The 22,879-nt window shown below is 37.3% G+C and overlaps 1 protein-coding gene across 1 annotated transcript in view; it reads right to left on the reverse strand.

Annotated features, from left to right (window-relative positions):
* Positions 1-21,687, reverse strand: part of LOC106873371 (transmembrane protein 107) — a 48,526-nt gene extending 26,839 nt beyond the window's left edge. Inside the window, exons 1-4 of the mRNA XM_014920702.3 lie at positions 21,534-21,687; positions 12,053-12,157; positions 9,127-9,194; positions 4,643-4,743 (exon numbers count right to left, since the gene is read on the reverse strand). Of these exons, the coding sequence (XP_014776188.1) occupies positions 4,643-4,743; positions 9,127-9,194; positions 12,053-12,139 (256 nt within the window). The 5' untranslated portion in view covers positions 12,140-12,157; positions 21,534-21,687. The remainder of the gene's footprint in view (positions 1-4,642; positions 4,744-9,126; positions 9,195-12,052; positions 12,158-21,533) is intronic.
* Positions 21,688-22,879: the final 1,192 nt, after the last annotated feature.

Here is a 22,879-nt window from a genome sequence, read left to right on the forward strand (position 1 = left end):
AACCAGGAAGATAGCTTTCGTATGCGGCAGATGCACAGGGGCAATAAACACTGCAGATGCTCAGAAAAAAGACTCTATCACATGCCAGGTGGAGAAACTAGAAGTAGTTGATAGCTTCTGCTACCTAGGTGACCAAGTCTGCAGTGGGGTGGATACTCAGAGAGTGTTACCACTAGAATTAGAATAGCTTGAGCAAAGTTCAGAAAGCTCCTACCTCTACTTGTGACAAAGGGCCTCTTGCCCAAAGTGAAAGGTAGATTGTATGATGCATGTGTGCGAACTCCAATGCTACACAGCAGTGAAACATGGGCTGTGACTGCTGGAGACATGCATAGGCTTGAAAGAAATGAAGCTAGTATGATCCACTGGATGTGTAATGGCAGTGTGCACACACAACAGAGTGTAAGCACCCTGAGAGAAATGTTGGACATAAGAAGCATTAGATGTGGTGTGCAAGAGAGACAACTGCGTTGGTATGATCATGTGCTGCGTATGGATGAGAAGAGCAGTGTGAAGAAGTGTCACTCCCTAACAGTGGAAGGAACTTGTAGAAGAGGGAGACCCAAGAAGACATGGGATGAGGTGGTGAAGCATGACCATCGAACATTGGGCCTAACAGAGGCAATGACAAAAGACTGAGACCTCTGGAGATATGCTGTGATTGAGAAGACCTGGCAAGGGAAGTGAGATCACAGCTGTAGCCGACACTAGTGTCAGATAACCAGCCTATTTAAAAAGTACCTTTGAATCATCGAGCAATATGCCACACTTGAGGAGACCTACTGAGTTAAGTAAATTCAAAATCAAAATTAAATCACAATCAAATGGAAATTGTAGTCATGGCTGATGCCAGTGCCGCCTGACTGGCTCCTGTGCTGGTGGTATGCAATAAGCACCTTTCATGCATGGGCCAGTGCCACCTGACTGGCTCCCATGTTGGTGGTACGTAAAAAGTACCCACTACACTCTTTGAGTGGTTGGCGTTAGGATGGGCATCCAGCTGTAGAAACATTGCCAGATCGAATTGGAGCCTGGTGCGGCTTCCTGGCTTGCTAGTCCCCAGTCAAACCATCCAACCCATGATAGCATGGAAATCAGACGTTAAATGATGATGATGATGATGATGATGATGATGATGATATATATCTATATATAAAGTAATGGTTGTTATCATCTCAACGAGGTTGTTCCACACAGAACACTGTTACTACTCTTTTTAAACCCAGGAGGACATCTCCTCCAGCTGGTTAACAACACACTATCTGTGTCCATTATATTACAAACAAGGGAGCGAACAACTCCCATCAAGCACTGACAGGAACCAATAGACTAGCTGGTTTCTGGGTATAGCTCTTCGTCAGTACTGGCTATACTTGTCTCATAGACATGGCAGTCATTCATTCCAGTTTGCAATATACACATAAGCAACACACAGCTACTGATCTTACATCCCGCAAATTAGCTAGTTCTAAAATCTCTATGCGAGATACAAGTAATAACTCTACCGGAAAGTAATAGCTGTTACCACCTCAATGAGGTTGTTCCATACAGAACACTGTTTTTACTCTTTTTAACCCCAGGGGGACATCTTCTTCAGCTGGTTAACAACACTCTGTCTGTGTCCGTTATATTGCAAACAAGGGAGCAAACAATTCTCATCTAGCACTGACAGGATCAGCAGATGTGTATCACTTATTTATTTATATATTGCAAACTGGGACGAATGACTGCCCATGTCTAGCAGACATGTATTACCAGTACCTATGAAGAGTTATACTTGGAAGCTAGTTAGTCTATTGGTTCCTGTCAGTGCTAAATGGGAATTATTTGCTCCTTTGTTTGCAATATAACGGACACAGAGTGTTGTTAATCAGCTAGAAGAGATGTCCTCCTGGGGTCAAAAAGCGTAGTAACAGTGTTCTGTATGGAACAACCTCGTTGAAGTGGTAACAACCATTACTTTTCAGTAGACTTACTACTTGCATCTCACATAGAGATTTTAGAACTAGCTATTTTGCTGGATATATATATATATAGCTAATAGTGAGGGATTATCAATCTTGGCAAAATACTTTGTAAGCTCTCTGTTGGCACACCAAGCTAACAATATTGTTTAGATTAGTGAAGAACTCCAAGTATTCTTATGATAGGATCCAAGGTTATGGTTCATCACAACTTCTATATTGTAAATCTGTGACTGGGCTCCAAACTGGTTTTTACACAGAGTGATATATAAGACAAGACATAAATAATGGTCATTAGATATTTTTCCTTTATTAGGGTAAATTTGATGTACAAATGTTTCCAGTAGTCATTAGAGGTACGTTACTCAATCGGTCTATTGATTAGTTGAGAAAAATTGAACAATCTAAAAAAAAATTAATGCTTAAGGCAAGGAGAATAGAGAAAAAGAGGAAAAAAAAGTTACAAGAAGGTGAAGAGAAGGAAGGAAAGAATAGAGGAAGGAGTCACTTAATAGGAGGGAGAGAGGATGGGTGAAATTTGTGAAAAGGACAGTCACAGAAGATTAGTGTTTGTAATCAGGTCAACACACATGAACATATTTGCATTGTTTTTAGGTTAGGTATTCTCGAAATGTTGTGTTGAAATTTGATAGGGGTCATTTACACACATGGTCACCTTAAGTCTTTAATATTTGGTCATTGGTGCTATCAAGCATAGTAGGGGAATCTTAATGACTTGTAGGCACATGGCATTTCATTATGTAACCATAATATGCTACAAAGTATAAAACATTTTTATAAGTTAATACCATGTACTACTGTGTTAGCAGTACACTTAAATCATGTTAAGGCCACCTCTACAGATTTTCTCTAGAAATTATAGCCAGCACTGATTTTGTTATGATGTTTTGTATCTGAGATATCAGATGTAAACAAACAATGAAATCAAAGATGAAAAACTGAGTAATGGGTGTTATATGTCATATTTTGGGAGATTTTGCACCTTCATCAGCATCCATTTAATTCATTAATCCACGGACTCATTGATTAAATAGCCAATGTAAATTGGTACATCCAAGAACATTACACTACTATATGTAGTGACTATTTAAGCAATGAATCTGTAGATGATTAATTGATTTTGCCTCATTTCAGACTCACATCTCTCAATATAATCAGAGCATTCTGCACATCACAATATGATTACCACTGATATTCCATTCATTTTCTGATACAATTCCCCTACTATGCTTGATAGCACCAATGACCAAATATTAAAGACATAAGTTGACCATGTGTGTAAACAGCCCATATCAAATTTCAACACAATATTTGGAGAATATCCAACCCTAAAACAATGCAAATATGTTCATGTATTGATCTGATTACAAACACTGTTTTATGACTCTATTCTACTTACTACTTTCGCTCTTTTCCTTCCTCCTCCATGCCTGTACCATTCCTTCAGTGTTTTGCTTTGTTGTAACCAGAAATGGCTCTGATGAAAGTAGCATTAATTTGTTTAGGTCGTTCAATTTTTCTCAATTGATCAATAGACCAATTAAGTAAACCTATCAGTAAAGTACCTATAAAAAATACTGGAAACATTTGTACACCAAATTTACTCTAATAAAGGAAAAATATGTAATTTATACCTTCTCTCTCTCTCTCTTTGTCTCTCACTCTCTCTCTCTCTCTTGCTGAGTAACCATGTACCTCCTCTATAGCAAGGCATCCATTTCTGCCTCTTTATTTCTTTGTCACACTCTAACCTTTCATCATCTGACACCAGATCACCTCCTTTAATGCCCCCTCCATTATAGCAAGACACCTGTTTCTGCCTCTTTGTCTCTCTTTCATCTTCTGACACAAGTTCCTTCCCCTCTCAAAATTCCTTGCCTTGCTAATTACTTGGCTACCCTACCAGTGCTGGTGCCACATAAAAAGCATCCAGTCCATACTGTAAAGTGGCTGGTATTTGGAAGGGTAACTAGCTGTAAAATCAAGCCAAAACTAACCTCACCAGTGCTAGTTTCACATAAAAAGCACTGAGTCCACTCTGTAGAGTCGTTAGTGCTAGGAAGGGCATCCAGTTGTAAAAACAATGCCAAAACAGACACAGTAGCCTGGAGGCGTTTTCTATCTGGACAGCTTCTGTCAACTGTCCTACCCATGCATGCATGCATGGAATATGGACATCAGATGATGATGATGATGATGATGATGATGATGATGACTGTATATATCTATACTTTTTTTGACAAGGCTTTACAAACAGCTGTTCTACTGGAACAATGATGGTCATGTTTCCAAAATACATTTGCATTCTATATCTAGTTCTTTCACATTAGTGGACTACCAAGTTTGTCAAGTTGAAACCTTTCATAACTGCACAGGTAAGCAAGAAGGCAGGTAGGCAGAGTTCAATGCATGCAAGTAGTATGTAAGTGAGTTAAGAATTGTACATCTAGTTGTCTCCCTTTACATGAAACGGTAACTTAGCCATTTGATACATAGTAAGCAATAAAATACAGGGCAATAAATCAGAACTAGAGTCAATATGATTGAATAAAGGCCCTTGAAGGTTGTGTCCAAGAATGGCCAGAACAGAATAACTGAAACTAAGAAAAGAATAAAAGAATACATAGAAAATATACTGTTTCAATCATAAAGGATACAAAATATACACTGAGAACCAATGAACATAGTTGTACCACTGAGGAATCCAAGGAATTCACAGGTAAACATCACATAAGATAGGCTGAGTGCAACCACAAATCTGAAAATTGAAATAAAAAGAAACTCACAATGTGTGTGTGTGTGTGTGTGTGTGTGTGTGTGTGTGTGTGTGTGTGTGTGTGTTAAATTCAACTTATATTGAAAGTTAACAAAGTTTGCTTTAGAAGTGTTGAGATGTATTGAAAGATACAGACAAGGAAATGATTTTATTCTCAAATGCAGGATAATGCTAATAATATAAAATTATTTTTTTATCTGTATGTTTTATATGTGTATGTATGTATGTATGTATGTATGTATGTATGTATGTATGTATGCAGGTATGTATGTATGTAAGTATGTATGTATACATGCATGCATGCATGTATGTGTGTGTATATATATATATATATAATGGAAAAATTATACAAAATGTATAAATAGATGATGAGTAAAGCACATTGCACAGTTTAGGTTATCTATTGTTATCCGTAGAGTTATTGCAGGAACTTCATAGTGGCAGTTGGGGTAATAGTAATAAAATAGGAGATGGAATGTCTAATAGATTTTATAGAGCACAACACATGTGTCGACACGTCATTCTGGGTCTCTTTGGATACATCAATAAAAATGTCCCACTAGAGATTTCTTGGGTCGACTTACATACTGCTATATGTCCATCAAATTCTCAAATTTGATGGACATATAGCAGTACATGAGTGGACCCAAAAAATGTCTAGTGAGACTTTTTTATTGATGTACTTGAAAAGACCCAGAACAACGGGTCGAAACATGTGTTGCGCTCAATAAAATCTATTATACATTTCATCTCCTATCTTATTACTATGTATATATATATATATATATATATAGTTATCGCCAAGCCAACATGGCAGTCCCAAAATTAGGACGAAAGCTGCCGTGAATTAGCTCCAAGAAGCCATCGCCTCTAGCTAGCTATGTGACACACGAAACCTGTGTCCTTTATAACCTTCGAACAGGGGAGGTCAGCAGTGTCCCCCTGCTGGTTTGGCATCTGCAGACTAGTTTCAGGGTGTTGCCCCTTGTCAATGAAGAGCAGCCAAGCCCTAGCCAGGCGGCGCTGCTGACTGTCTGTTCGAAAGTTATTTATCTAATTTCAGTGGAATCTATCCACTGGTTTTCAGAAATAGAGTTATTAATATTTCTAAGTCTCTCTAAAGGAGACTACGACAGCGGTACTGGAAATTAATAGTTATCGCCAAGCCAACATGGCAGTCCCAAAATTAGGACGAAAGCTGCCGTGAATTAGCTCGTGTGTCACATAGCTAGCTAGAGGCGATGGCTTCTTGGAGCTAATTCACGGCAGCTTTCGTCCTAATTTTGGGACTGCCATGTTGGCTTGGCGATAACTATTAATTTCCAGTACCGCTGTCGTAGTCTCCTTTAGAGAGACTTAGAAATATTAATAACTCTATATATATATATATATATATATATATATATATATATATATATATATATATATATATATATATATATATTATTTTACATATATTTTTTATTGGATGAATGTAAGTTCATCCTTTAATTGGAATTATTTCCAAAGATTTCTAATGTCTTTTTTTCATACTTTACTTTTGAATTTACTTATATAAATTTGTATAAGTATGAAAGCTAGTATAGAAATAATCAGTATATGATTTAATTTATTAAACAAAGTTCAACAAATTCATTCATATTTATGTAATGGAGGAGATTAGATGTTAAAATGGATTATAGTTTTTATTTTTCATGCTGCTATACAATTTGTTTCATATGAAAAGACTCAGATATTCATAATAGAAAATCGTAATAGTCATATTTGTACTTGTCATTAGCTGGTATAAAAACTAAAAAAGATGTTAGAAGTACATAGATTTTCTCTTAGTTATCATTTTGGAATTAGTGCATTTGTTCTTGCAGTCATGTCTATTTGAATGTAAGAATAATGTAACACAAGGATGGAGGATATACTGTGGCATACCAAGAGGTGGGGGAGAGCAGTCTACCCCAGTCAGTACAGTTTATTAGTATTAATAAATCATTAATAAAAAGCAGTATAAATATTATAGACTTTAATAATGTATAGTAGCTATTAAAATTTCCTTAAAATTTAAACTTATCATCAGTAAACTTGTATTGTGTGTAAATATTGAATAACAGTATAATATTGTTAATACAGTAATATTGTGTGTTACTGGATAAGACAGTGTGTCGATGATGTTCAGAAAGTTGATTATTTTTTAGGTTGGTCTATACTCTATTTGGTTTTATTCATATAAATTTACAATATCACTGATATAATTTGAGCTGGAGCAAATTAAGGACAGTGATGCAGCATGGGTTGGACGGTTTGACTGAGGGATGGCAAGCCAGAAGGCTGCACCAGGCCCCAATCTGATCTAGCAAAGTTTCTACAGCTGGATGCCCTTCCTAACGCCAACCACTCCGAGAGTGTAGTGGGTGCTTTTTATGTGCCATCGGCACGAGGGCTAGTCAAGCAGTGCTGGCATCAACCATGCTTGAATGGTGCTTTTTACATGCCACCGGTATGGGAGTCAGTCAGGTGGCACTGGCAACAACCACACTTGAATGGTGCTTTTTATGTGCTACCGACACAGGATCAGTCAGCTGGCACTGGCATCATCCACGCTCAAATGGTGCTTTTTATGTGCCACCGGCACAAGAGCCAGTCAGGCAGCACTGGAAATGATCACACTCGAATGGTGCTTTTTACTGGGCCACCAGTACAGGTGCCAATCAGGCAGTACTGTCACTGGCCAGAACAATGACTTCACTTGACTCAACAGGTCTTTGCAAGCACAGTTTATTGCCCAATGATTGAAAGGTACTCTTAAATAAGCCAGTTATACTGCACTGGGATAGGCCATAGATATGGTCTCACTTGTTTTGCCAAGGTCTTCTCAAGCACAGCATATCTCCAAAGGTCTCGGTCACTTGTCATCACCTCCATGAAGCCCAATGTTCGAAGGTCATGCTTCGCCACCTCATCCCAGGTCTTCCTGAGTCTACCTCTTCTACAGGTTCCCTCTACTACTAGGATATGATACTTTTTCACATAGCTTTCCTCATCCATACGCAACACATGACCATACCAGTGCACCACATCTGATGCTTCTGGTCAACTTTTCTCTCAGGGCGCTTACACTCTGTCATATATACACACTGACATTACACATTCAACGGAGCATACTAGCTTCATTCCTTGCAAGCTTACGCATGTCCTCAGCAGTCACGGCCCATGTTTCACTGCCATGTAGCATGGCTGTTCACACATATGTGTCATACAGTCTACCTTTTACTCTGAGCAAGAGGCCCTTTGTCACCGGTAGAGGTAGGAGCTCTCTGAACTTTGCCCAGGCTATTCTTATTCTAGCAGCTACACTCTCAGAGCATCCACCCCCACTAATGTAGATAAAGAAAACAATGCCACATTTTGAACCTGAGAAAAGTCTTGCATAGTTTTATTGTTCCACTTACAGGTTGTATTTGTAATATGCGAATCAGTTGGTTGATTTCTTTTTCTGAAAATCCATGCTTATCCAGTCTAAAAGTTAAGCGATTACTTACAAAACCAAATTATTATTGGTATAAATGTAAATTTATAATCCAGAAGTTGGAGGTTTCAAAGCAGTTGTCCATAGTTATCTTCTTTCTCTTTGATTTTCAAAGAGATATTCACATCAGCAAGACAGCTGATCTTTATGACAGTACATACTTTTTCTTGTCTGTCCCAAACAACAACATCTGGCCTGTTAAGCTTACACTTGACAGATGTTTTGATGGGAATGTCCCACCAGTATTCCATGTACTGTATATGTATACATATTCAGTAACAGGGGATTCTCTATATCTATTATGGGACAGTCTTTTTTTCTGAATGACATTGTATATTGCTTTTGAGCCAATGTCATGTCACATAAGGAGGTAGTACCTTGATGACATTTTTGGGTAGCTGTTAATCACGTGTGATGTCTTCTGCAGAAATATGATATAATCTACATTTATGGTTGCATCTTGGAACTCCAAGAGGTTCACTGTCTCTTTAGGTATTTAGTAGCAATCTCCTGTCCTTGGATTGCAAATGCATAACCTTCGAAGTATGATGTGATGTAGCAGTCACATGTCAAAGAGAGGCTTCACTTCATGTCAATGTTACTATACCCATGCATGATGGATTTTGATATGCTGAGTGTTTCACTTTCAGCTCTTCTTTGAGGTAGGCTAGTCCAGCTAATTTGGAGTTGTATGGCAGGTCATCAGGAAGAGAGTACTTCCTGAGGAGCTCACTTCCAACATGTAGGATATTGTTTTCTTTACTTTTCAGCACTTATATGTAATTATATATATACATCACATAGTAAATATATTTCTTTAAAACACTAAATTGAATTGTACTCACTCAGTTTGCTTACTGCTGTACTCCTCTGGTGTATAACTTAGAGGTAGAGATTGCATTACATTTCGTTCCTGAGTTAAAATATAAAAGATATATATAAACATATTTCAACCAGATATCAACTTAAAAATTATCTCAAAGTAAACCAAAGTAAACCAGACAATAATTTAGTGAACAGGAAAGGTACAAAATACACTATGCTACTGCCAACTAGAATGTGATCATGCTTGAAATGCAGAAAAGGTGTAGATAGAAGCTCCATATAGAAGCTCCATATAGAAGCTCCATATAGAAGCTCCATATAGAAGCTCCATATAGAAGCTCCATATAGAAGCTCCATATAGAAGCTCCATATAGAAGCTCCATATAGAAGCTCCATATAGAAGCTCCATATAGAAGCTCCATATAGAAGCTCCATATAGAAGCTCCATATAGAAGCTCCATATAGAGTATTCAATGTAAACTATAATTTGTCTACAGCTGTGCTGTGCTATTCTTCTCCTTGGTGAAAATATATCTCAAAGACATACTCAAAGATAAGAATCATCATCATCATCATCACCATCCTTTAACATCTGCTTTCCATGCTGGCATGGGTTGGATGGTTTGAATGACAACTGGTAAGCTGTGGTGAGGGCACACCAGGTTCCGATCTAATTTGGCATGGTTTCTACAGCTGGATGTCCTTCCCAACACCAACCACTCCAAGAGTATAATGAGTGTTTTTTTTACATGCCACTGGCATGAGTGCCAATGACCTGATGCTGGCATCAGCCACAACTATGATCTCACTTGGCTTGACAGGTCTACACAAGCATGGTATATTGCCAAAGATTTTGGTCACCTGTCACTGCCTCCATGAAGCCCAATGCTCAAATGGTGGTTTTTGCATGCCACTGGAATGGGTACCAGTCAGGTGGCACTGGCATCAGCCACAACTACAATTTCATTCGGTTCAACAGATCTTCACAAGCACAGCTTATCCCCAAACAATTGAAGGGTGCTTTCAATGGGACAGTTACGCGACACTAGCATCGACCACAACTACGATCTCACTTGGCTTGATGTCACAGCCTCCATGAGGCCCAATGCTCAAACAGTGCTTTATATATATATATATATATATATATATATATATATATATATATATGTTAAAGATTGTCATACCGGCCATGACGAAGGGAAATAGCCCTGAAACTCGAGTCGCCTTTATATATATATATTTATATATTTGATCCTTTATATTGAACACTCAATATTTCATCTACATTCAATACTTTATTTCATGGTGCCATCCATTTTTATTTTATTTTATATTATATATTGTATATTATATTATATATTGTATATTCCATATTCTATACCCCACATTAGTTCTGCAGGAATATAAATAAAACATAAAAAACAGAGTGTTGGAACTCTTTTAAGCAAAATAATATATTCCTCTATACACAATCATACAAAAAAATCCACCTTTTTTTGTATTTATTTTTACTCGCATATATATATATATATATACGTATATATATATATACATATATATATATACACACACATATATATATACATACATATAATATATATGGCCGTTGCCAGTACCGCCTGACTGGCCCTCATGTCGATCGCACATAAAAAGCACCCTCTACACTCTCGGAGTGGTTGGTGTTAGGAAGGGCATCCAGCTGTAGAAACTTTGCCAGATCAGATTGGAGCCTGGTGTAGCCATCCGGTTCACCAGTCCTCAGTCAAATCATCCAACCCATGCTAGCATGGAAAGCGGACGTTAAACGATGATGATGATGATGATGATGATATATATTATATACACACATATACACACGTTTCATATACAAGACACATTTTAACATTCATTGTTGTACCTTTAAACAACAACAAAAACGATCATGTTGTTAAATGGAAATTTTTGAAGGTTCTAGCAACTGTGTTCTATAATTGTAGTTCCAATACAAAATGTAAACATGTGCATACTTGCGCATATATTACCTGTTCTATATTCAAACAAGCCAGATCTGGTCTCTCACACATACCTTACCATGTCATTATAAAAATAAACAATCACATGATCAAAATCTTGAAGTGACAAGTTAATGTCTGATTAATTTAAAACAATGAGAATAAATAAGCATTACATTTGACAGTGTAATCTGAATGCTAAAGGAAGATTTTAAGGAGCAAAAGCATTTGGTTGCACATGTGGCTACATCTGCCATGTCCAACAATGCTATGTTGTTGATTGTCATCAGATTTGAGTTGGCTTTGACACTGAAACCTTTTATCTCTTTTTTTACTTATTTCAGTCATTAGACAGCAGTCATGGTTCTGGTAGAATACACTTGCCCAAGGTGTCATGCAGTGGGATTGAAGCTAGAACCATGTGGTTGGGAAGCAAAATTCTTAGCACACAGCTACACCTGTGCCTATATTGTTGACTATTTGAACAAAATCAGGAGTAAAGTTGGTTAAATTGTTTTACTATTTTAGATGCAGGCTTTCTAACAACTTTTATTTTTGAGAATAACATTCATGTATATTCTACCATTTTTAGTGCCAATCAGCTGACTTTATGCTTTTTACTGTACTTTCCGAATGAAATATATGTACGAGTGAGCACACAGTAAGGTCTTACATCCTACTAAGCATACACTTTTAACAGTTCTAAGAGATTTGAATGTCCATTAAATTTGCATTGTTACCAAATGCAGAAAGTGTTAACATTTTAAATCTTATAAGTTGACCGAACTAAATCTATCACCCTGCTATTTTTGTATTAGAAAGAAAACAAGTTTCTGAGATGAACTGAATGATATCAGTGTGATATGAATAACAATATCAATGTGATAGCAATAATACAGATATCAGTGGGATAACAATGAAGATAGAAGTGGTATGACATTTCTGTATAACTTACCCTGGATAATGTAATCATTACAACTGTAACAAAGTGGGCAACCAAAATGAGAAATCGTGCAGGTATAACATAAGACAATCGATTCATGTTTGATTCTGGTAACAGCTGAAACAGTATGAAGTAAAGAATAGGGTCACTAACATCATCATCATCATCCTTAATATCATCAATATCTGTAACAAAGAGACACAGCTTATACTCCTATCAACATCTTTACAGATCATTGACTAATCTCATATTTTCCTTCCTATTCATACATTTGTGTTGATTACTTAATCCATCCTTCTGTCTTCCTGTAACTCTTATAGAGGGGATTAAACAATTTTAGTTAATTTCTGGTACACAAAATCAGAAAAGTCTGTAGTGACGCCTTATAGCAGGTGACATTTCCGGAGTTTTTATCCACGCATGCGCAGGACTAGTTCCGGAAGGAATACAGGAAGAGTCTCATGCGCATGCGTAGTCATTGATATTCAAACGTTCCTGCTTCTTTCACCCACTTTGTTCGCTGGCCGTCGAAGAGCCTAGACGTCGCAGCAGCCTCTCTCCACAACCCAACTCTGGAGCTACACAAATAACCACGCAACTTCATTGACGGCGTCTCAGTAACCAAAGGGCGAAGTGCTGCCGAATTCCCTCCTAGTGTGAGCAGAATTCTATTGTAATAAATATTGTTGTGTTGATAGTTCAGAATCTGCGTTCCATTGTTTCTTCAAGAAATTTAATGTACGGAAGCGGAGTACACCTAATGGTGTATAACCACTTCCCTACAATTGGTGACCCCGACGTGATTTTTTCAACTGTCCCTACAATTGGTGATCCCGACATGATTCAGAAAAAGTCACCACACTTCCCTACAAGTCTATACTGCACTAATTTGCCATTTGGCATGGGATCATCATCCTCCTCATCATCATTTAATGCCTACTTTCCATGTTTGCATGGGTAAGGTGGTTCAAAAGGATCTGATGAACTAGAGAATTGTGCCATACTCCAATTTCTGCTCTAGTACTATTTTTATGGCTGGATGCCCTTCTTACTTCTAACCACTTTACAGAGTAATCTTTTTAAGATCAGTAGAATAAAAACAATTCCTCACTTGCAAAACAGGCAAGGATTGGCAACAAGAAGGACATCTGGCTATAAAATACTGGCTCAGTTTTCATCAAACCCATGCTTAGATGGAAAAATGGGTCTTAAATAATTAAACTACCTTTTAACTGAACTGAAGTTTAAGTGGTTGAGTATTATACAGACACATGTACTTCAAAATATTAGGATAATTAAATATGTTAAGACAAATGTTTGATCTCTGTTCATATTTGTATCTAACTACAGTGGCTTTCTAAATCATTGATATTTATTTCACAATACTTCAAGCATACAACACCATAATACATACATATGTACGTATGTATGTATGTATGTATGTATGTATGTATGTATGCATGCATGTACGTACGTACGTATGTATGTATGATTTTTCTTTGAGTTTGTTTTAAGTTCTTGAGAGTTGAAGCAACAAAACTTTTTGAGTTGGAGAATTTTTGGAATGTCTTACAAGTCTTCACTGTGTCACTCATTGATTGGATTTGGAGAAATTGTGTCAGTTTCTTTTGCTATTTCTCTGTAAAACTGAGTATTTCTAGGTTTTTGTGTAAATTTGTTGGTATATAACCTAATGCACCCATGATGAGAGGTACAAATGAAAATTCAGAATCAGGGTACAAGAGCTGTAAGTTCCACATTGATTTGTCATAAATGTTTTCTTTTCATTGCACTTTGGATTATATGTTCACATCCGCTGGGTAGCTGACCTCTACAACAGTGCATGACTTTTGTTCCTTGTCCCACAGATCAACTATGTTTGTATTGAATTGATGTTTTAATTGGGGTGTTCCACCAGTATTCCTTGTTTTTAAAGGTGTGAATACCAGTTGGTTCTTATATGTCTTTGATGTAAATGTCAGGGCAGTCCTTCCTATGGATAGCACTGTAAATAATCTTTGCAACTATATGATGCCTCAGGGGTAGGTAGTATCTCATAGACACTTTAGGACAGCTGCAGATGATGTGAGTGATATTTTCCACACTCGTATAGCAGAATTGACATCTTTTATCACATGGAGATTTGGTGGTATCTTTGTCCCTCTTCTTTATCAGGTATTTAGTAGCTGTCTCCTGTTCCTACATAGCAAAGGTATATTCTTCTAGATGAGATGTAATGTATCTACTGCAGCTCCAGGAGAGGCTACTCTTCCTGTCAATGCTGTTGTCACCCTCTAGCTTATGGAATATGTCCTCATGCATTGCTTTTCGTAGGTATGATGCCTGCTTCTCCTCCAAGCTTCTGTTTAGGCAGGCCAGTCCAGCCTTCTTTGGGTTGCATGAGACAGTTGTATTCTCAGAGTACCTGCACAGTAGTTCTCCAATTCTGAAGATGTTGTTGCTCTCACTTTTAAGTATGCATGGAATGCATTTCTTTCTTTACTATTCAGCAGGTGTTGTCTGAGTGATACAATATGACATTCAAAGGCTGTTTAGACTGACCTTATGCCTCTATCACTATCGCTACATTTCACGTAAATCCTATTAGTGTCACTGTTAATGTGAAAGTTGCCAGTGGTGGTTAGTATTTTTCTGGTTTTGATGACCAGGCTGTATATTTCACTGAGTGTTCAGTCTAATATCTCAAAAGTTGGTAATAGCACTAGTACTACAAAAGCATTGTGAGACATGATCCTCTTAAAGGCGGACAGTTCTGAATTCCATATTTTCCAGAGTCTACAGAAGTAGACTCTTGCAATTCTGGCTTTAGCCACAACACCAATGTATGCAATATTCTCATCAATTCCAAGGTGCTTGAAGCTTTCATCATTTGAGATAGGGGAGATAGACAAGCCATTGATGTGCATATTCTCTGCCTGGTTGGCTATCATGTATGAGCACTTATCTTGCCCAAATTCCATTCCTGTATGTTGTGAGAATGCTGTAACTAGCTCTAATTGTCTCTTGATGTTTCTCATATTACCAGAATATAACTTTAGGTCATCAACAAAAAATGTGTGGGTGACATTAATGTTATTGTGTGTGTGTGTGTGTGTGTGTGTGTGTGTGTGCGTGTGTAAGGATGGATGCATGCATACATGTATGCATCACAAGAGACACAAAGCTCACTGTGTATGTAGCTAAACTTTTTTATATACAGAATAGAAAAACCTCTGACACATTCAACCTGGATCTGAAGTTTCAAACTGTTTAGTTAAAAAAAGTTAATTAAAAAAGTCTGTGACTGAGATTCACAAGATCCGTGAAACTACTCTCGTATAACACTGGATATCAGCCATAATATGTACCGAGTTCCCATAACATTTTCTATTTATTTCATACGAAAATCTGAATAAATTACGCTAGTCAAGGGAATCCCAATATTTGGTATATGGATACTTGCTGTCTTTTATTCTTTCAACTTTTCTTTAACTTTAGCTGCTTCATCATTCAGTGAAGAATAATGTCTTAACCACAGGATAGCTCTGACTATAATGGATATGTGAGAAAAGGCATTCCAGCCATGGCCATTTTGTCTCATTCTTTTCCAGAAGTAATGAATTCCTAAGCGAACATTATAAAATAATATAAATTTGGTTTTTTTTTTTTCTTGAAGACGGAAATGTCATTTTTTTTTTTTGTCAGGAAGATTTGGTTGCTCTTTCTAGCAACTCGAGTGACCAAGTAAAGACTTTCTCTCTCGTTGCCTCGTCTCTTCCCTTCATCACCTGTTGTTTAGTCCCGAGTTGGATCTGATTGAACAGATATGATCAAAGACGTCCCAGCTGTGACCATTCCGTCTTTCTTCACAGACATAATAGACTACGTGCATATCACAGAATAGATAGTTTGGCTACTTTTTCTAGCAGGTCATGCAACCACATAGAGGCTCCATCGTTGGTCTGTCTCAGTAATAATTTTGTTGTTATTTAGCCCTGATACAGCAAACCTATCATCAAAGACATTCCAGCCTTCAGCAAACCATCTTTTTAGGGATAATCTAGGACATTACGTACAATGGGCATGTGATTAAGGTGGGGGGATACTTTGGCTGCTATTTTTAGCGTATCGAGCGACCAGGTAGAGACTCATTCATTGGTTCGATTGCTTGATGAGATTTCTTTTACAAATATATGTATATATATCATCGGCAGAAGTTAGAGAGTAAGTCAAAAGTTGAGAGTTTCATGTATTGACACTTATCAAACACGAATTTGGCCATTGCCATTCGGTAACTTCTGCCTATTATTAATGTGTGTATGTGTGTGTGTGTGTGTATAGAGAGAGAGAAAGAGAGAGAGAGAGAGAGAGAGAGAGAGAGAGAGAGAGAGAAGAGAGAGAGAGAGAGAGAGAGAGAGAGAAAGAGAGAGAGAGAGAGAGAGAAAGAGAGAGAGAGAAAGAGAGAAAGAGAAAGAGAGAGAAAGAGAGAGAGAGAGAGAGAGAGAGAGAGAGAGGTAGATGGATAGATAGATAGATAGACACATTCTCATATATGTTGCTATAAAACATCTCTGGTTATTAAAGAAGGGTTTTGTTAAGGGAGATTTTCAGTTTAAATTTTTCTGTTGTCAAAGATTCATCATTTTATCAATGGGCCTGGAAGTTGTTGTTCGCAAACAGCAGCAGTAATTTTCTTCAGTTGAATACACGTCATTGATTGGTTAAAATTACCCAAATACAACAACTTTAACACAAAATAACTTCTAAAATAGAAAATGTTGTCAAAAACGTTAAGAGTAAACCCTGTTCTACATGACACATTCTACCAGTAGCCGAAGTTTCAAAAAAAAATTAATTAAAAAATCTGTGCATGAGATGGAATAGATCCAGGTTTGGCAGCCATCTATAGTCACATGAGCTAGGGAAAAATTGAGCTGCTTGTGAGATGGTTCTACCACCACGCACGCTACAGTACATGTTTTTTTGTTTTTTTACTTGTTTCAGTCATTAGACTGTGGCCATGTTGGAGCACTGCCTTGAAGAATTCTTTTTTAAGTTGAATGAATCAATCCCAGAACTTACTTTTTTTTTTAAGCCTGGCACTTATTCCATCAATCTCTTTTACTGAACTGGGTGATAGGAGCTCGTTCAACAAAACATCCTATATCACATGGCTTCAGTCTAATGACTGAAACAAATAAAAGATAAGAATTAACATATCTCATTTTTTTCTTTTACTTGTTTCAGTCATTTGACTGTAGCCATGCTGGAGCACCACCTTGAAAGGTTTTAGTTGAACAAATCAACCCCAGGACTTGTTTTGGTTTTAAACCTAGTATTTATTCTACTGGTCTCTTTTGCCAAACTATTATGTTACGGAGACATAAACACACCAACCCAGTTGTCAAGTGGTGGTGGGGGACAAACACAGACTCAAACACACACACACACACACACACACATACACACATACACACACAATGGGCTTCTTTCAGTTTCTGTCTACCAAATCCACTCGCAAGACTTTGATCAACCCAAAGCTATAGAAGAAGACACTTGCCCAAGATGCCATGCAGTGCAACTGAACCTGGAACCATGTGGTTGGAAAGCAAGCTTCTTACCACACAGCCACGCTTATGTTACATCTATTGATGTTTTTGCAGAATGAACGCTGGGCTGAAGACCACCTGCATGCACATGATCGTGCAATGTTCAGTAAAGGGATAGCACTCTTCTGACAAGAAGTAGCAATCAGCATGTATGTATGTACATTTTTTGGTGTATGTATGTATATAGGTTGTTTAACTTGATAATAAATTTGACAATACTCTAAGGTCTGAGTCACCTCATCAGTGTTTCTTTGATGTTCTTAAACTTGATTTAAAATAACCTAAATTTAACATTTATCTATCTATGAAGGTCATCCCTCAGGATGCCCCAAGACTGTTTCCACATGTTTTCCCCATTCATCTCAATCTTCCATAATGGTCCTCAGCTCCTGAACCTCTTCCATACCAGCATCTTCCAGCAAGTTGTTGATATAGGTCGTCTTCCTCCTTCCTCTGCTGGTTCTTCCTTCCGTTGGTTGCCAGAGCACTAACTTGTAAGAAATTTCATTGGTATGTCCAATGCAGTGTCCAGCTAGCCTCATCCTTCTATGCTGTATCTTCAATGCTACTTTTGATAGTCCCTGATATAAGTCGGCATTTGTTGCTTGACTCTTCCAGGAGACATTGAATGCCATTCTAAGCATCCTCATATAAAACCATCCAACTGCTTCTCCAATGCTTTAGTGAGCATCCATGTTTCAGCCCCTCATAGAAGAACAGACTCCACTGTTACCAGAAACAGCCTCACTTTCAATTTCCTTGCTCACTTTGAACTCCATACCTTTCTCAATTTATAGCATGCACTCCAGGCAAGAGCTTTCCTTGCTACGATATCTTTTATATATATCTGTATAGTTACTTCAAAATCTGTAGTCAAAGATCATGTTATTTCTAGTATGTTTAAATTTTTAACCTTACACATATTTCAGCTATATCTAACCCAAAATTCAAGGAACTATCATGACACTGATATTCATATGCATATGAGAAGTAATATTAAATACATTTTAAGATTTCATTAAAAATTATATACATCCATATTAAACATGTATGAATGTTTCAAAACATATGACATGGTTGTTGTATTCTACATCCACAAAAGTTATGTACTGTGGAGTAGAATCAAACTGCTTTTAAATGCATGTAATTTCCTCCAACAAAATGTATTGACTACAACTTTTGTTTGTACATCACTCGTATATATATATATATATATATATATATATATATATATATATATCTTTACTCTTTTACTTGTTTCAGTCATTTGACTGTGGCCATGCTGGAACACCGCCTTTAGTCAAGTAAATCAACCCCACGACTTATTCTTTGGATGCCTAGTACTTATTCTATCGGTCTCTTTTTGCCGAACCGCTAAGTTACGGGGACGTAAACACACCACCATTGGTTGTCAAGCGATGTTGGGGGGACAAACACAGACACACATACACAGACATACATATATGTGTGTGTGTGTGTGTGTATATATATATATATATATATATATATATATATATATATATATATATATATACACACACACATGACAGAAGTAAATAGACACCCTTATAACCATTAAAATTTATTTAAATCTGAAATTATGCATTGAAACTATTTATTATTATAATGGAAATATCTAGTATTTACTAGACATGCCCTTTGCATTTTTCAATGCAAGGACCCTATTAGGCATGCTACTGATCAAATGACAAACATTCTTTGAGGAATTTCTTGCCAAATTTCATGGAGTAATCTCAAAAGATCTGGCTTTGAGGATGCTTTCTTTTTCTTTTTCTTTTTCTTTTTCTGAAATCCCAGCATGCCAGCATGGAAGGCAGATGTTAAACGATGATGATGATGATGAAGTGTTCTGTCCATTATGCCCCAGAAGTGTTCAATAGAGTTCATATCTGGTGACTGGTTTAGCCATGGAACCTTTTTAATGCCATTCTCTTTCAACCAAAAGACCCAAGATTGGGTCTTTTTAGCCATGTGACAAGGAACCACGTCTTCCATAAATAAAGAGTCTTCTTTAATCATTTCACCACTGGAGAAGATTGGAGGGAGTCCTTTCTGCAACATGAACACATATTTATCTAAGTTTATGCTTCCCTCACACACCACCAGCTCTGATTGACCATTGCTCCAAACTGCTCCCCAGACATCACAGACTAGCTGTTGTGTTTCATTGTTGGCTGCAATCTTTACATGTCAAATTCTTGATCACAGTGTCTCCAGACCCACATTCAACCACTGCCAGAAAATAGAGCAAATCTGGACTCATCAGAGAATATGACAGTGTCTAATAGGCTAGTGGCTTTTCCACCATCTCACTGGCGCAATCTTTTCTCCACTTGATATTGGCTGGGCAAAGAAGCGGCCTCCTTCTTGCTGCTCTGCCATAGTAACTACTCTGGCACTGACATCAACTTGTTCTATGTCAGAGGCCTTGCAATGAGGATTATCCTCTTAACGAAGAGTCCTGTCAGAAGGCTCTGGTCAACCTGGATGAATTGCACAACTACTCTTTTAACTGTAGAAAGTGGGATCCTGAGGTTTACTGCGATTTTACACTAAGTCCACCTTTAGATTGACCTACAATTCAGCCTCTTTGAAATTTGGACAGTTCCAAGGCTTTTGTATATGGCATGATTAAGCAGTCACATTTAGAACTTGAAACATAAAAATGTCAATTAATAAAAAAAAAAATAAGCCTTTTCAAGATAAAATAAACATAAGACAATGTTTTATGAGGTGTCTATTTACTTCTGTCATGTGTGTGTGTGTGTGTGTAATGGCTCCAAGGAAGCTAAAGGCTGTTGCACTGACATAAACACACTGTTTCTAATACCAGAAACAGCTATAAGCTAATGAAATTGATTACATAATCCCAGTTCCCTTGACATTTATCAATGAATATTTAACTCTAAACTCATCTAACGCTTTGCTCTAAAGTATACGTATATTGAGTTCTAACAAATGGTTATTAGTATTGCTGTGCCTAAGCTAAATCATAATTCACACACACAGATTAATATCTGTATTTACAAAGTGGATGAAATGTACTCTGTTCAAAAGGCTACATACATGCTATTTGAATTCTTCACTTATATAGCTTTGGTTACATGCTTATCTGAATTCATTATATGAATGTATGCATGCCTCAATGTGTGTGTGTCGTGTGTGCGTTTATGTAGATAGATAGATAGATGGATAGATAGATAGATAGATAGACTGATTGATTGATTGAGAGATAGGCATACATACATACATACATACATATTTTGATGTATTTTGATCGACTAATCTCACTCCCCTCTGATTTGCAGAACTTGTGTTAAAATTAGAAAGAACTATTATTATTGTTACTGTTGTCAAGGCGGCGAGCTGGCGGAGTCGTTAGCACGTTGAGCGAAATGCTTAGCAGTATTTTGCCCGTCGCTACGTTCTGAGTTCAAATTCCGTCGAAGTCAACTTTGCCTTTCATCCCTTCTGGGTTGGTAAAATAAGTACCAGTCGAGTACTGGGGTTTATGTAATCGACTATCCCCCTCCCCCAAATTTCAGGTCTTGCGCCTATAGTAGAGAAGATTATTATTGTTGTTGTTGTTATTTAATCGATGGAATTTACAAAGAGGCTCAAATACCGAATGTTTTCGTGGTTGACACAAACGAGTTTGATGCGTATATCTTATAATTTTTGCTGATTGAAAATAATAAAACATATATATGTATATATATATATATATAGCCATGCTTTAGCTCGTCTGTTACACCGAACCTGTGTGTATGTGTGTGTGTGTGTGTGCGTGCGTGCGTACATATATATATATATATATATATATATATATATACATACATACAAAGAGAGAGAACGGTAATTACCAGTCTTAGCAGAAGCTAACATAAAACAACAATAAATGCGTTCAAATTCCAAAGAATGTCGACAGCAGAGATACGCGTTGCCAAGGAGACAGCTACCGCTGAAAACAATGGATTCCGCCAAGAAATATATGTATAAAAGAGCTTCATACAAGGGAGACTACTCTGAACGCCTTTCTATGATCGTTGGCCCTGCTAGAAGTGGCTGCTAGATTTTCAATTTACAACCTACTTGTTAGGAAATGAAAGAATGCATCCGATAATGAATGCTTCATTCCCCACTAATTGACGGAACGGTCATGACTTGAAATGGTTTTCATCATAGGTCTCCTAAACAAATAGTCTCCAGATTATCATTATTATTGCCTTTGCACAGTTTCTAACGCTGGAGATGTACTACTGTCAGCTGTTCGCTACCAGTGAACTAAGGTAACACCTCTTATTTTTCGAGCACCTTCCGGAGTATTCGAGCGGTTCCAAGCAGTGCTGTTTTCTGCAAGTGCTCCACCCTTATTGCAGCCCCTATTATTATTATTATTATTATTATTATTATTATTATTATTATTATTATTAGCGGTATTTCGCCCGTCGCTACGTTGTGAGTTCAAATTCCGCTGATGTAGACTTTGCCTTTCATCCTTTCGGGGTCGATAAATTAAGTATTTTTTGAGTACTGGGGTTAATGCAATCGACTAGCCCCTTCCCCCAAAATTTCAGGCCTTGTGCCTATAGCAGAAAGGATTAGTATTATTACTATTAAGGCGGTGAGCTGGAAGAATCGTTAGCGCGCTGCACGAAATGCTTAGCGGTATTTCGCCCGTCGCTCCGTTCTGAGTTCGAATTCCGCCGAGGTCGATTTGCCTTTCATCTTTTGGGTCGATAAAATAAGTACTAGTTGAACATTGGGATCGATGTAATCAACTCATTTCCTCCCAAAAAAAACTTGCTGCCTTCGTAGCAAAATTTGAGACAACGAGGGTCAATATACAGTTTGAGACCCGTTAACGAAAAAAAAGACTGCCTACTAGGTGTAAAAAAATGTGTAGAAAAAGGAATATGAATAAAAACTGTGCAAACGAACGGGGGATATGTGGGGAGAGGACTTTCGACATATTCACAAGATTCGATTTTCCCTCATAACTTTCAGGAAAATCGATATATACTGATGAAATTTTATAGAAAGGTCGTTCAAATGGCACAAATTACGATTATAAAGAAATTTCTGGGGAAAATGTTTTCCGAAAAGGTGGGGAGAAGACTGTCGAGTGATTTTAAGAGGGATGTAAAAGATATTTTGCTTTAGTATTATACTTTTACTTGTTTCACACACACACAAACACATTTTTTTA

This window comes from Octopus bimaculoides, chromosome 24, assembly GCF_046866305.1.
Source record: "Octopus bimaculoides isolate indiv1 chromosome 24, ASM4686630v1, whole genome shotgun sequence".
Classification (NCBI taxonomy): Eukaryota; Metazoa; Mollusca; class Cephalopoda; order Octopoda; family Octopodidae; genus Octopus; species Octopus bimaculoides.